This window comes from Salvelinus fontinalis, unplaced genomic scaffold (assembly GCF_029448725.1).
Source record: "Salvelinus fontinalis isolate EN_2023a unplaced genomic scaffold, ASM2944872v1 scaffold_0002, whole genome shotgun sequence".
NCBI lineage: Eukaryota > Metazoa > Chordata > Actinopteri > Salmoniformes > Salmonidae > Salvelinus > Salvelinus fontinalis.
The window spans coordinates 1,308,821-1,321,839 of NW_026600211.1; the positions used below are offsets into that span (position 1 = coordinate 1,308,821).

General features: G+C 43.7%; 1 protein-coding gene across 1 annotated transcript; it reads left to right on the plus strand.

Moving 5' to 3' along the window:
• Window positions 1–2,149: 2,149 nt before the first annotated feature.
• On the plus strand, window positions 2,150–10,845 carry LOC129841893 (cytohesin-2). Its single transcript, XM_055910240.1, has 12 exons — window positions 2,150–2,355; window positions 3,977–4,127; window positions 4,581–4,647; window positions 4,809–4,927; window positions 5,019–5,099; window positions 5,263–5,375; window positions 5,452–5,600; window positions 5,878–5,989; window positions 7,546–7,622; window positions 7,771–7,842; window positions 7,927–8,081; window positions 8,187–10,845. Exons 1-12 carry the CDS (start codon window positions 2,289–2,291, stop codon window positions 8,272–8,274), a joined length of 1,251 nt encoding a protein of 416 aa, XP_055766215.1. The 5' UTR covers window positions 2,150–2,288; the 3' UTR covers window positions 8,275–10,845.
• The last annotated feature ends 2,174 nt before the right edge of the window (window positions 10,846–13,019 follow it).

Sequence of the window (13,019 nt, forward strand, 5' to 3'; positions counted from 1 at the left end):
GAGAGCGTTATCATACAGTCGTCCAGAACAGCTGGTGCTCTCATGCTTGCTTCAGTGTTGCTTGCCTCGAAGTGAGCATAAAAGGCATTTAGCTCGTCTGGTAGTCTTGCGTCACTGGGCAGCTCGCGTCTGGGTTTACCTTTGTAGTCCGTAATAGTTTTCAAGTCCTACCACATCCGACGAGCGTCAGAGCCAGTGTAGTAGGATTCAATCTTAACAAGAAAGATCAATAAGAAAGAGAGTTCCAAACGTTTTTGCCAATAACAGCAAGTTTTTAAAAAACTCTGCCCCACTCAGACCACTCCCAGACAGTCCAAGCAAAATTCTTGTTTGTGAAATGACTCTTTGCTAAAAAGTTATTTTAGTTTGTTTTCAATTAAAATTATCAAAAATTATCCAAATCAAATTTTATTTGTCACATACACATGGTTAGCAGATGTTAATGCGAGTGTAGCAAAATGCTTGTGCTTCTAGTTCCGACAATGCAGTAATAACCAACAAGTAATCTAACCTAACAATTCCACAACTACTACCTTATACACACAAGTGTAAAGGGATAAAGAATCATAAAGATATATGAATGAGTGATGGTACAGAACGGCATAGGCAAGATGCAGTAGATAGTATAGAGTACAGTATATACATATGAGATGAGTAATGTAGGGTATATAAACATAAAGTGGCAGTTTAAAGTGGCTAGTGATACATGTATTACATAAAGATGGCAAGACGCAGTAGATGATATAGAGTACAGTATATACATATGAGATGAGTAATGTAGGGTATGTAAACATTATATTAAGGGGCATTGTTTAAAGTGGCTAGTGATACATTTTTACATAATTTCCATCAATTCCCATTATTAAAGTGGCTGGAGTTGAGTCAGTTTGTTGGCAGCGGCCACTAAAAGTTAGTGGTAGCTGTTTAACAGTCTGATGTCCTTGAGATAGAAGCTGTTTTTCAGTCTCTCGGCCCCTGCTTTGATGCACCTGTACTGACCTCACCTTCTGGATGATAGCGGGGTGAACAGGCAGTGGCTCGGGTGGTTGTTGTCCTTGATGATCTGTATGGCCTTCCTGTGACATCGGGTGGTGTAGGTGTCCTGGAGGGCAGGTAGTTTGCCCCCGGTGATGCGTTGTGCAGACCTCACTACCCTCGGGAGAGCCTTACGGTTGTGGGCGGAGCAGTTGCCGTACCAGGCGGTGATACAGCCCGACAGGAGGCTCTCGATTGTGCATCTGTAGAAGTTTGTGAGTGCTTTTGGTGACAAGCCGAATTTCTTCAGCCTCCTGAGGTTGAAGAGGCGCTGCTACGCCTTCTTCACAACGCTGTCTGTGTGGGTGGACCAATTCAGTTTGTCTGTGATGTGTTCACCGAGGAACATAAAACTTTCCACCTTCTCCACTACTGTCCAGTCGATGTGGATAGGGGGGTGCTCCCTCTGCTGTTTCCTGAAGTCCACAATCATCTCCTTTGTTTTGTTGACGTTGAGTGTGAGGTTATTTTCCTGACACCACACTCCGAGGGCCCTCACCTCCTCCCTGTAGGCCGTCTCGTCGTTGTTGGTAATCAAGCCTACCACTGTAGTGTCGTCCGCAAACTTGATGATTAAGTAAACTTGATGATCACAGTAAGGTACTTAATATACTAATCTCATATGTATATACTGTATTCTATTCTACTGTATTTTAGTCAATGCCACTCCGACATTGCTCAATCAAATATTTATATATTTCTTAATTTCATTATTTTACTTTAGGATTTGTGTGTATTGTTGAGCATTGTTAGATACTACTGCACTGTTGGAGCTAGGAACACAAGCATTTCGCTACACCCACAATAAAATCTTCTACAAATGTGTATGTGACCAATAAAATTTGATTTGATTTAAATTATTACCCAGGAATGATTTGATATTGAGATAAAATCGTCTGCTTTGAGCCTTTAATAAAAAACATACAGTGACCCCTTTTCCAGGCAGTTACTGGGAAAGAAACCAAGTTCTACTATATTGGCCAAAACAACCTCAGATGTTTGTGTCACAGATGAAAGTGGCTTGTTATCAGTGTCTTTGGTTGTGTGGCTTCTTTCTGGGTTCAAAAGTTCCTTACAAACATGGTCGAAAGTGAGGACGTGTTTATTTATAACAAAAAGTTTGCGTCACTTCCTGTACCACCACCTCCTTTGTCTGCGCCCCAGGTTTCGGTACGCAAGGCTGGTTATTTATTTATTTCCTTTTATTTGGAGGATATATTTTCATATATATCCATTACTTTTTAATTTATTGAATGACAGTCGACTCTGAAATATTTATGCCTAAAAGCAAAGCGCCAAAAATGGATGACCTGGACTACAGTAAGTATTTCTACGCTAACGCTTCGCTTATAACACACTCAGCTAGCCAGCTAGTTATAACAGCAGGTATTTCACTACACAATTAGAGCATAGTTGTCACTAAACATTATTAACGTTGTCTGCATTATAATGTACTGCATGGTTGTCATCTTTGTTTGTTATGCAATGTTTCTCATATGAGAGTCCCATACAACCGCAGTCAACGTAAACTAATAATACAGTACTGGCTACCGTTAGCGCGCTAGTTAGCAAATTAGCTAATTCTTTTGCTAACTACTGGGTAACTAGTTGTAGTTAACTATTTGTAGTTTGACCACTCATCCAAATAGCTAGCTAACGTTATTCATTACAGTATTGGTTACTATTTCATGTTAAACCTACCCACTGTCCGTCAATAATCAAAACATTGAATAACTTAGCTAGCTCGTTAGTTATTCACCTCATTCTGAGGGGCGGGGTAACGGGGTTGTTGTTGACTTGCAGATGTCATTTAGCATCCTAAACACATGTACCTGATCGCGGCCTGGTCACTCTACCGAGGTAGTACTGTGGTTTGCAGCGATACTGTCGCCTCTATTTTTGAACTCCAGTCCAGGCTGGGGACCCAAAGGACAGCACATCGTTGTTCCAGCACTAACACACCTGACCTGATACAACTAATTAGATAGTGGCTTGATAATTAGTCTAAACAGGTGTGTTAGTGCTGTGTTAGGAAAAAAATCTATCCTCTGAGCGAAGAAGCTACAAAAATCAGTGCAGCACTGATAACACACCTAATCCATTTAGTTACTTTAGTTGAAAACATCTGAAGATTGACAGTAGCTAGAGAGAAGTGTCATTTGGAATTAATACTTTTTTTTTAAACAAATTGTCCTGCATAGTTCACATATGCAGCACCAACAGTAAACATATTTATTTTATGCAGATCTCTTATCTCTGTCCCCAACTAGTATTTGTCATGTCTAACCACTCCCACTGTTACATTCGAGATTGTCAGGATTCCATGGAATGTTTCAGAGTGAAAGCCCTGCAGCCAGTGTTTCGGCTTATTTGATTTTAAACTTGTTTTTCTTATCTACAGTACTTCTGTTCCGTGTGGATAGGCTACTTCTGTGCCAGACAAGTTGGTTTTCTGAGCTCTGTGAACTTTTCTTTATCGATGAATAGGCTGTAAGGTTGAGTGCTCCAGTATATCAAGGCTGCAATGAGAAGCACGTCATCAACCGCCTGATTTTCCACACGTTTCCATTTGACTAGACAAGCGAAATGGAGGAATTAGGTACAGGTCAGTGAGTGGAGAAACAAGCAAGAATAGAGAGGGGAGAGACAAGAAATTGAACAATGGTTTGGAACATGGGATTGGATATGACTAGTTTTGTGTTTTGGAAAACGTGGTTTTTACTCAAACTTCTTATTGTTTTCAGTAAGAAACTCAAAGCATCTTGGAAATGCACAGTAGCAAACAGACTTTGAATACTGTCATGTTTCAGGTCAATTTTAACTTAGTTCTCTCTGTCCCCACCATTTTCCCATTCTCTCCCATTTCCATGCTCCCTGTTTTTCTATCCCCATCCATCCATCTCTTTATTCTCTCACCCCTCTTCTCCCTCCTTTCCTACAGTCCCGGTAGACCTGAGTCCAGAGGAGCGCTCTGAGCTGGAGGACATCCGTCGGAGGAAGGGAGCTCTGCTGCAGGAGATCCAGAGGCTCAGAGATGAGCTCAGAGAGGCCATCATAGAGGTGGAGGGACTGGAGACCAGCACAGAGGGCAGGTGATTAAAAACACACAGATTGTTCCTCTGAATATTTCAGTTCCATTATTCAGTGTGTAGCACAGTCCCTCCCCCCTGGTGTATCTGAAGTTGAATTATAATGGGATGATTAGAGAGAGTCCATGTGACAGCCGTGTTTCACAAAATAACTTCCTATGCATTCAGGTTACCTCTGCATTTACTCAATATTGCATCTATGGCAATTTCACTTTTTAAGTTAATGTAAAAATATATCTCTTCCTATTGGCTACTTCGACTATTCTCCTCTCCCCGGCAACTTCCCCAGGTCATAGCTGCAAATGAGATTGTGTTTTCAGTCAATTTAGCATTTCTAAGAGCTATTTTAGTGTGACTTCCCCACTCTGTCCCCTCCATTACCCTCTAACTGTATGTATAATTGATGGAGAGGTATTGTGTTGAATGAGATCCACTCCTTGTCTTTCCTCCCTGCAGTAAAACTCTACAGAAGAACAGGCATGTGGCCATGGGAAGGAAGAAGTTTAACATGGACCCCAAAAAGGTGAAAAGGGGACATGGAATGGATACATAAATCTTATCAGCTTCACTCTACACCCCCCCCCCCCCCCCAACCCCTCTCTTTTACTGTCTGTCTTCTCATCAATCTCTTGAGCGTTTACTCTCTTTTGATTGTAGTTACCCTCTCTCTCTGTGTGTGTGTAGGGTATTGTGTTCCTGGTGGAGAATGAGTTGCTCAGACACACTCAAGAGGATGTTGCCCAGTTCCTGTACAAAGGAGAGGGACTCAACAAGACTGCTATAGGAGACTACCTGGGAGAGAGGTAACCATTCCCTCTCTCTACCTTGCTATTTTATTCTTTGTTATTGTTGGGCTGAACAGCATCAGAAGTCTACGTTCCTCTTCTCCTGTAGGGAGGACTTTAATCTCAAGGTTCTGCAGGCTTTTGTTGACCTTCATGAGTTCACTGATCTCAACCTGGTCCAGGCTCTCCGGTAAGCTGGGGTGTCCTCTATGATAAGCTCTGACATTTAATAAAAAACAGTACATCAATTTCAAATTCTAGAGGATAAAAACACTACATCAGTGACTTTGTTACCATGGCAGCCAGTGCTCTCTCTGACCTTTTGACGTCTGACCTTTGTGTGACACCTGCAGGCAGTTCCTGTGGAGTTTCCGTCTGCCTGGCGAGGCTCAGAAGATTGACAGGATGATGGAGGCCTTTGCCCAGAGATACTGTCACTGCAACCCTGGGGTCTTTCAGAGCACTGGTACACACACTTACCGTCGTTACAACACCGAGGTCTACTAGCCACTTCTCATCCTATGGTTCCGCTCTCTCCTCAGATACGTGCTATGTGCTGTCGTTTGCTATCATCATGCTGAACACCAGCCTCCACAACCCCAACGTGAGAGACAAGCCTGGATTGGACCGCTTCATCTCCATGAACAGAGGCATCAACGAGGGTGGAGACCTGCCAGAGGACCTGCTCAGAGTGAGTGAGGGAGGGGAACCTAGGAACTATGGGGAGGGGCTAGGGGAGTTTCTGTGGAAGTGAGTTGTCGTTGGCTCTTGACTGATTGATTGTTCATCTTTTATTCATCAGTTTGGAGGGGTTCAGAATGAAGCTCTAGTTCAGATAAAATATCAGTATGTTATAGTGAATCTCCCTGCTGTTTGTCTCTCCTCAATGGAAAGGAAATGAATGCATTCAACTGAAATCTGTCTTTCGCATTTAACCCAACCCCTCTGAATGTCTCTGTCTACCACAGAATCTTTATGACAGCATCAAGAACGAGCCCTTCAAGATCCCTGAGGATGATGGGAACGACCTGACACATACCTTCTTCAACCCCGACAGAGAGGGCTGGCTCCTCAAACTAGGTGAGTTGGCCGTGGCAACGCCGGGTGGTGGGAGGGGGTACTGCAGCTTCTCTCTGCCGATCACCTCAAGGTAGTTTCAAAACCAAATATGGATTATTTGGATGGCTTAAAAACATATTAACATTCTGTAATGTCTGTAAGCGTCCTGATCGGCCCCAGGGTTTTTGGATAGTGAGCGTAAACTTGTGTGCTCTTTCTCCTAAGGCTTCGTGCTGTTATTTGCCTGCTTCCTTCTCTCTCAGGTTTACACTAAAGATAATGATACACCGACAATGTTCTGAGGCAATATTGCCAGACTTGTTGTCCAGCAATGTTGCCTAAAACATCGTCCATGTATAATGATCTTAAGACTGCCATTGCGGGGCCTCCCGGGTGGCGCAGTGGTCTAGGGCACTGCAGTGCTAACTGCGCCACCAGAGTCTCTGGGTTCGCCCCCAGGCTCTGTCGTGACCGGGAGGTCCGTGGGGCGACGCACAATTGGGCTAGCGTCGTCCGGGTTAGGAAGGGTTTGGCCTTGTCTCATCGCGCTCCAGCGACTCCTGTGGCGGGCTGGGCGCAGTGCGCGCTAACCAAGGGGGCCAGGTGCACGGTGTTTCCTCCGACACATTGGTGCGGCTGGCTTCCGGGTTGGAGGCGCGCTGTGTTAAAGAAGCAGTGCGGCTTGGTTGGGTTGTGCTTCGGAGGACGCATGACCTTCGACCTTCGTCTCTCCCGAGCCCGTACGGGAGTTGTAGCGATGAGACAAGATAGTAATTACTAGCGATTGGATACCACGAAAATTGGGGAGAAAAGGGGAGAAAAATTAAAATAAATAAATAATAATAAGTCCGCCATTGCACGATGGGTAAATAGACAGAATTGTGCATACTGAGGGAGCTGCCCTTGGATTCTCATATAAGATCCGTTTGTGTTTTCTCCACTATGTTAAGTTTAGGATTGGGCCACAGTGAACTGATCCTAGATATGTGTCTATGAGCGACTTCTACATGGAGCTTCCCTCAGTACCTCACTCTCTTGCATCATGGCAGTCTGAACTGTCTTCTCTTGCATGGTGGGGTCTGTGATCTGTTTGTCACTAATATCTCTGCCGTCTTCTCCCTCCCGACCCTTCTCTCCCTCCCCCCGAAACCTCTGGTCCCTGTTGTCTCTGCTTCTCCCTGTGATTTCCACACTCTGCTGCTGCCGCTTGTTTCTCAGGAGGTATGTACTGGGAGAATTGGTCCATGAGAAACAATATCATTCTTATGGAACCAAAACGGCCAACAGGCAGTATAGAAGAAAAGTTATTGTCCACATATGCCTTTTGACAGACATTAGGTGTCACATATTACCGTGTGAGATGAATTGACATACAAAGCCACAGTAACATTGGACATGAAAGGCTATACAAGCTGTCTGAATAGCTGTAATATTCTGAAGGTGATGTGTAGTAATGGAATATTTACTTTAGTATGTGGAGCAGTCAAATGGAATGAGTTTCTCCAATCCAGTTGGTATTCTGCTAACCTCCAGATACCACCCTGTCTCATGCCTCTATTGGTCTGTTTGTATTTCAGGAGGACGGGTGAAGACCTGGAAAAGAAGATGGTTCATTCTTACAGACAACTGCCTTTACTACTTTGAGTATACTACAGTAAGTCAACATTATAGCTGTCAAAGTGCCACTGTAGAGCAATGTGATGGAAATGTAATCAGTACAGAGAGGGTAAAGAGCTATGTAACAGAACATTGTAACGTGGATCAGTGTTCTGTACTACAGTGTGTATAATGTGTGTCTTCAGGATAAGGAGCCTAGAGGTATCATTCCCCTAGAGAACCTGAGTATCCGGGAGGTTGAAGACCCCAGGAAACCTGTGAGTCTTATCAATACATTTAGAATGTCAACATAGGACATGATCACTGCACCATTTCTCCTGATTCCTGCTCTTCCCTCCCAGAACTGCTTCGAGCTGTACATCCCCAACAACCGTGGTCAGCTGATCAAGGCCTGTAAGACGGAGGCAGACGGCAGAGTGGTGGAGGGGAACCACAACGTGTACCGCATCTCTGCCCCCACACCTGAGGAGAAAGACGAATGGATCCACCACATCAAGTACGTAGGGAGGGAGGCAGGCATGAAGGGAGAGTAGGGTGTATGGATGGATACATTTAGAAATGCAACATTCTTCTATTCTGTTTCTTCCATCCCTCTCTCCAGCTCTGCGGTCAGCGTGGACCCCTTCTATGAGATGCTGGCTGCCAGGAAGAAACGCATATCTTTAAAGAAGAATGAGGAACAACCGTAGAACATTCCCTTCTTCCTCTCTCCTCTTCATCCCCTCCTCCACCTCTTCATCTCTCATTCCAACATGGGACACAAGCCTTTTTCTCCTCCCTAGATTCATTCCATTCCTCACTTTTATTTCCTCTTTCTTTGTGAGGAGGACTTGTTGCTATCCTGTTTAAGAGACTGGCCAGCACAAACAGGCAGTTCAGGAGTTCACCACTCATCCACTACTGTCTGTTGCTGCTAGCGGCTGATCTGTACGCTACCACACTACGAAGTGTCCACTACTACCCTACATACTGCACAGTTAGTTGACTCACTCAAAGCCCCCTTCTCGTCACTACACCTCTCCTCCTCCCTTCTTTTCCGTGACGTTGAAGTGAAGTGTGAAATAAATATGTATTTTAATCAGGGTAGCAAGCAGGGCCACAACCTTCCATCACAAACAGGCTGCAACTCATCAGTCTGAAGTGACTTCCTCTCCATCTGTAACTGATCTAACATTGGGGCAACGGACCAGTGTGTTTCCAACCGGTCCAGTTCTGACCGGTCACTGTGTGAAGGACAGAATGCCCGGCGGCTGAGGAAGCTACTTTTAACCTGTTAAGATGCAGCCCTAGTTGTCTGCTGTGCTGTACTCTAACTTCTTGGCTCCAGGTTAGCATGTCTCTATCAGCATTATCAAAGTCCCACTTTAATACTGTAGCCTCTATGAAGGAGATGACGCTGGTCCTTACTGCTTAGCCTTAGACCATAAAAATGTCATTCTCATGTTAAATTTGTTATGATCAACCATCTATGGGAAATGTTCCCAGAAAAACTGACCAATAAGGCAACAATTGAGCAGTGAACACTAAAGACGACGACTCATGTCAATGACCACTGGTGTTTCCTTCACAAGACTGTTAAACCCAACTCTATAATACGCTACAGTGGGTTTTAAGAAGTTACAACGGCAGCTTATTACAACGTATACTTCTTTTTTTTGTAAATTCGTGTTAGAATATTTTTTGCAACACACATAGATTTAATTTATTGTTTATTTTTGTTTGTTACATCTTCTGTTTTGTAAGAGCTACTGTAGAACTGCATGTGGAGATGAGGGTTAATCCTCCATACACACAGATGGACCAGACTCGTGTTAGTGTTGGGTGCATTTGAGAAAGATTGTTAGTGTTCCCTGTTGACACAATAGAATCAACCTCCAATTGGAACATTTAGATTATTCAGGACAGGAGAGTGATGACATCACAAAACATTTTGGATTGAAATGTTTAGAACAGGTGTGGTTCTGTGTGGTATGGAACAGGGAATCCTGTCAGTTCTATACATTCTATTTCTGTCTGTATTGTTGATAATGTTGCACCGTCCTGAAGGGACCTCTATTACCCTCTAAGAGCCTGAATGAATGAGGCTCACTGAAGTACAAACATGTGTCCCAGATGCCTGTAATGGCTTTCTTTCAACCATAACCATCATGGATATGTGAAAGGGCTGGATAGGTGTCCTTCATAATACTGATGCCCATCCAATCCTGTCAGATCTGTGATATAAAAGGAAAGCAAGCTATGGGTGGTTATTGGGACATCACCCTATGATAAGTCTGAAACGACCTGTCTAATATGAGAACTGAAATGATGGTTCTGAAGTTGAATCATCAGTCAAGCCAGGAAAAGGCATCAGATTCCTCTTAATGTGATTGAATTGAAAAGGACAACTAACATGGAGCACTAATATATCTTTCAATATTATGTAATCGCTGAAATATTCAAATGTATTGAATGAATAACAATGTTAAGGATACATGTCTAATGATACATTATGCCTGAATTGACTCGTAGATATTTGCATTAGTTGTTTGTCATTGGATTAACGTTTCATTAGACTGAATATGGAAAATGCAGAATTAGGATTGTCTGCTGCACTTTATCAATATTTAAGCATTATACAGGCTTTAAAGAGCTGTACCTTTTAGATTGGCAATACTAACTGCATCTGTAGTAGCCTTCAGTGGTGGCCAGGCTGTCCTGCATCATCCTCACTGGTTGTGATAAAGGCTTTACAAATCCATATTTTGATCACTTCCAGCTCTGACAACTACAGAAGTTTTACTAAATGTTGTTTACATAGGAAAGTCTAGGTACAAAAAAATTATCTTAGTCTTCTCTAGTTATTCTCTGAGTGTTTGGTGTGACAGACACACAGCAGTGAGCCAACCTACAGGCAGGGCTGCTGTACACTACACGATACTGAATCACAGTAGACCCATCTGGGTATTCTTGAAGTGCAAAGTTGCCAAAATGGAGTTGGGATGTCACACTGTTCCAACTCAACAAAGAGACAGACTTTTGTGAGAAAGGACACTAAATTAATACTTCTGTCCCCCAGACCCCAACAAAACTACTTCTGTCCCCCAGACCCCACCACCACTACTTCCTGGGATAGTGTTTGATTTAGTATTTATTTATTTTTGTTTTACAGCAATTTCAAGATGGATAGGTCATCTGTGCTATATGTAGCAAAAACAAAACCACGGTACACGGGTGCCAGTCAACTGTTGTGAAACAATAAAAAGTGAACTGAGACAATACTCCTGTGTGTTTGAGTGATTATTATTTGACTTCAATCAATCAATCAATTTTATTTTATATAGCCCTTCGTACATCAGATAATATCTCGAAGTGCTGTACAGAAACCCAGCCTAAAACCCCAAACAGCTAGAATGCAGGTGTAGAAGCACGGTGGCTAGGAAAAACTCCCTAGAAAGGCCAAAACCTAGGAAGAAACCTAGAGAGGAACCAGGCTATGAGGGGTGGCCAGTCTTCTTCTGGCTGTGCCGGGTGGAGATTATAACAGAACTATGCCAAGATGTTCAAAAATGTTCATAAGTGACAAGCATGGTCAAATAATAATCATGAATAATTTTCAGTTGGCTTTTCATAGCTGATCATTAAGAGTTGAAAAACAACAGGTCTGGGACAGGTGGCGGTTCCATAACCGCAGGCAGAACAGCTGAAACTGGAATAGCAGCAAGGCCAGGCGGACTGGGGACAGCAAGGAGTCACCACGGGCGGCAGTCCCGACGCATGGTCCAGGGCCCAGGTCCTCCGAGAGAAAGAAAGAGAGAAGGAGAAAATTAGAGAGAGCCAAGATTTTCAAAATGTTCATAAATGACAAGCATGGTCAAATAATAATCAGGAATAAATCTCAGTTGGCTTTTCATAGCCGATCATTAAGAGTTGAAAACAGCAGGTCTGGGACAGGTAGGGGTTTCGTAACCGCAGGCAGAAACAGTTGAAACTGGAATAGCAGCAAGGCCGGGCGGACTGGGGACAGCAAGGTGTCAGCATGCCCGGTAGTCCTGACGTATGGTCCTAGGGCTCAGGTTCTCAGAGAGAAAGAGAGAACGAGAGAATTAGAGAGAGCATACTTAAATTCACACAGGACACTGGATAAGACAGGAGAAGTATTCCAGGTATAACCAACTGACCCTAGCCCCCCGACACATAAACTACTGCAGCATAAATACTGGAGGCTGAGACAGGAGCGGTCAGGAGACACTGTGGCCCCATCCGAAGAAACCCCCGGACAGGGCCAAACAGGAAGGACTTAGTTTACAGATGTCGGCAGATCAAATTCTAAATGTTTTTGTTACAGTGAACGGTATTCCCCAGACCTTTTTTTCCATTGTGACTAGGGTTGCAAAATTCTGGGAACTTTCAATAAATTCCCTGGTTTTCCCAAAATTCCAGTTGGAGATTTCCCAGAATAAGCAGGAAATCCAACCAGGATTTGTGGAAAACCAAGGAATTTATTGAAAGTTCCTGGAATTTTGCAACCCCAATTGTTACCCACTTATAGCCCAAGTGTTTGCGTGACCCATAGAGAATGACTAGGGCCCAAAAGGTCGTTCTAGCATGGGCGGCACCATTTTGAAGTAGTCAACTGGGTGGGACTTTCTATGGGTTAAGGAAGGATCACATGATTCCATCTGGGTAATCAGGTGGGATCAGCCAATGAATTATACTCGTGAGCAAGCATTCCATAACTGCAGGTGACAGTAAATCGCCAACCTTGGCTTTATATCTGTTTTAACAACACAGTACAGGTGGCAGTGTGGACACTCAGTTTGTTTGCCAATAGGCAGAAGAAAATGGACTGCTTCAAAATGGAGATGGCTTCAATAGCGCTGTCCATGCTCTCACAGATGTAATGGGACAGATTCAATGATGCGAGGTTGATCTAAATCTATGGTGTGACCCACCAAATGTAGACAACCCTACAACCCAGACCAAATCCAGCCATGACCCATGACAAGCTGGCCATGGCCCAATTGGGTCTTGACCCACCGTTTAGGAATCAGTGACTGGGACAGTCTGGCCTATCTCCTGAGTGATGCTGGTACTCAAAGGAGATTGCATGTTCCAACAAGGAAGGGCAGGAAGAGACATTAGGGCACGTGTCAAAATCATTCCACGGAGGGCCAAGTGTCTGCAGGTTTTCACTCCTCTCTTGTACTTGATTGATGAATTAAGGTCACTAATTAGTAAGGAACTTCCCCTCACCTTGTTGTCTAGGACTTAATTGAAAGGAAATAACAAAAACCCGCAGACATTAGACCCTCCATGGAATGAGTTTGACACCTGCATTAGGTGGAGCAAGATCTTCAGGCTTAAATGTGTGGTCTAAGTTCACACCTGAGCTGTGAGTGCGTGCATGCCATCATGGATAACAAGGTAAAAGGGGGTCAATCAAGCAAATCTC

Bases quoted from the DNA above. Each gene is read 5' to 3' on its own strand.
- LOC129841893 (XM_055910240.1), top strand. From the start codon at position 2,289: ATGACAGTCGACTCTGAAATATTTATGCCTAAAAGCAAAGCGCCAAAA. The intron at 4,128-4,580 runs GTGATTAAAAAC...TCCTCCCTGCAG, and splicing joins GAGACCAGCACAGAGGGCAG to TAAAACTCTACAGAAGAACA. The intron at 5,100-5,262 runs GTAAGCTGGGGT...TGACACCTGCAG, and splicing joins AACCTGGTCCAGGCTCTCCG to GCAGTTCCTGTGGAGTTTCC.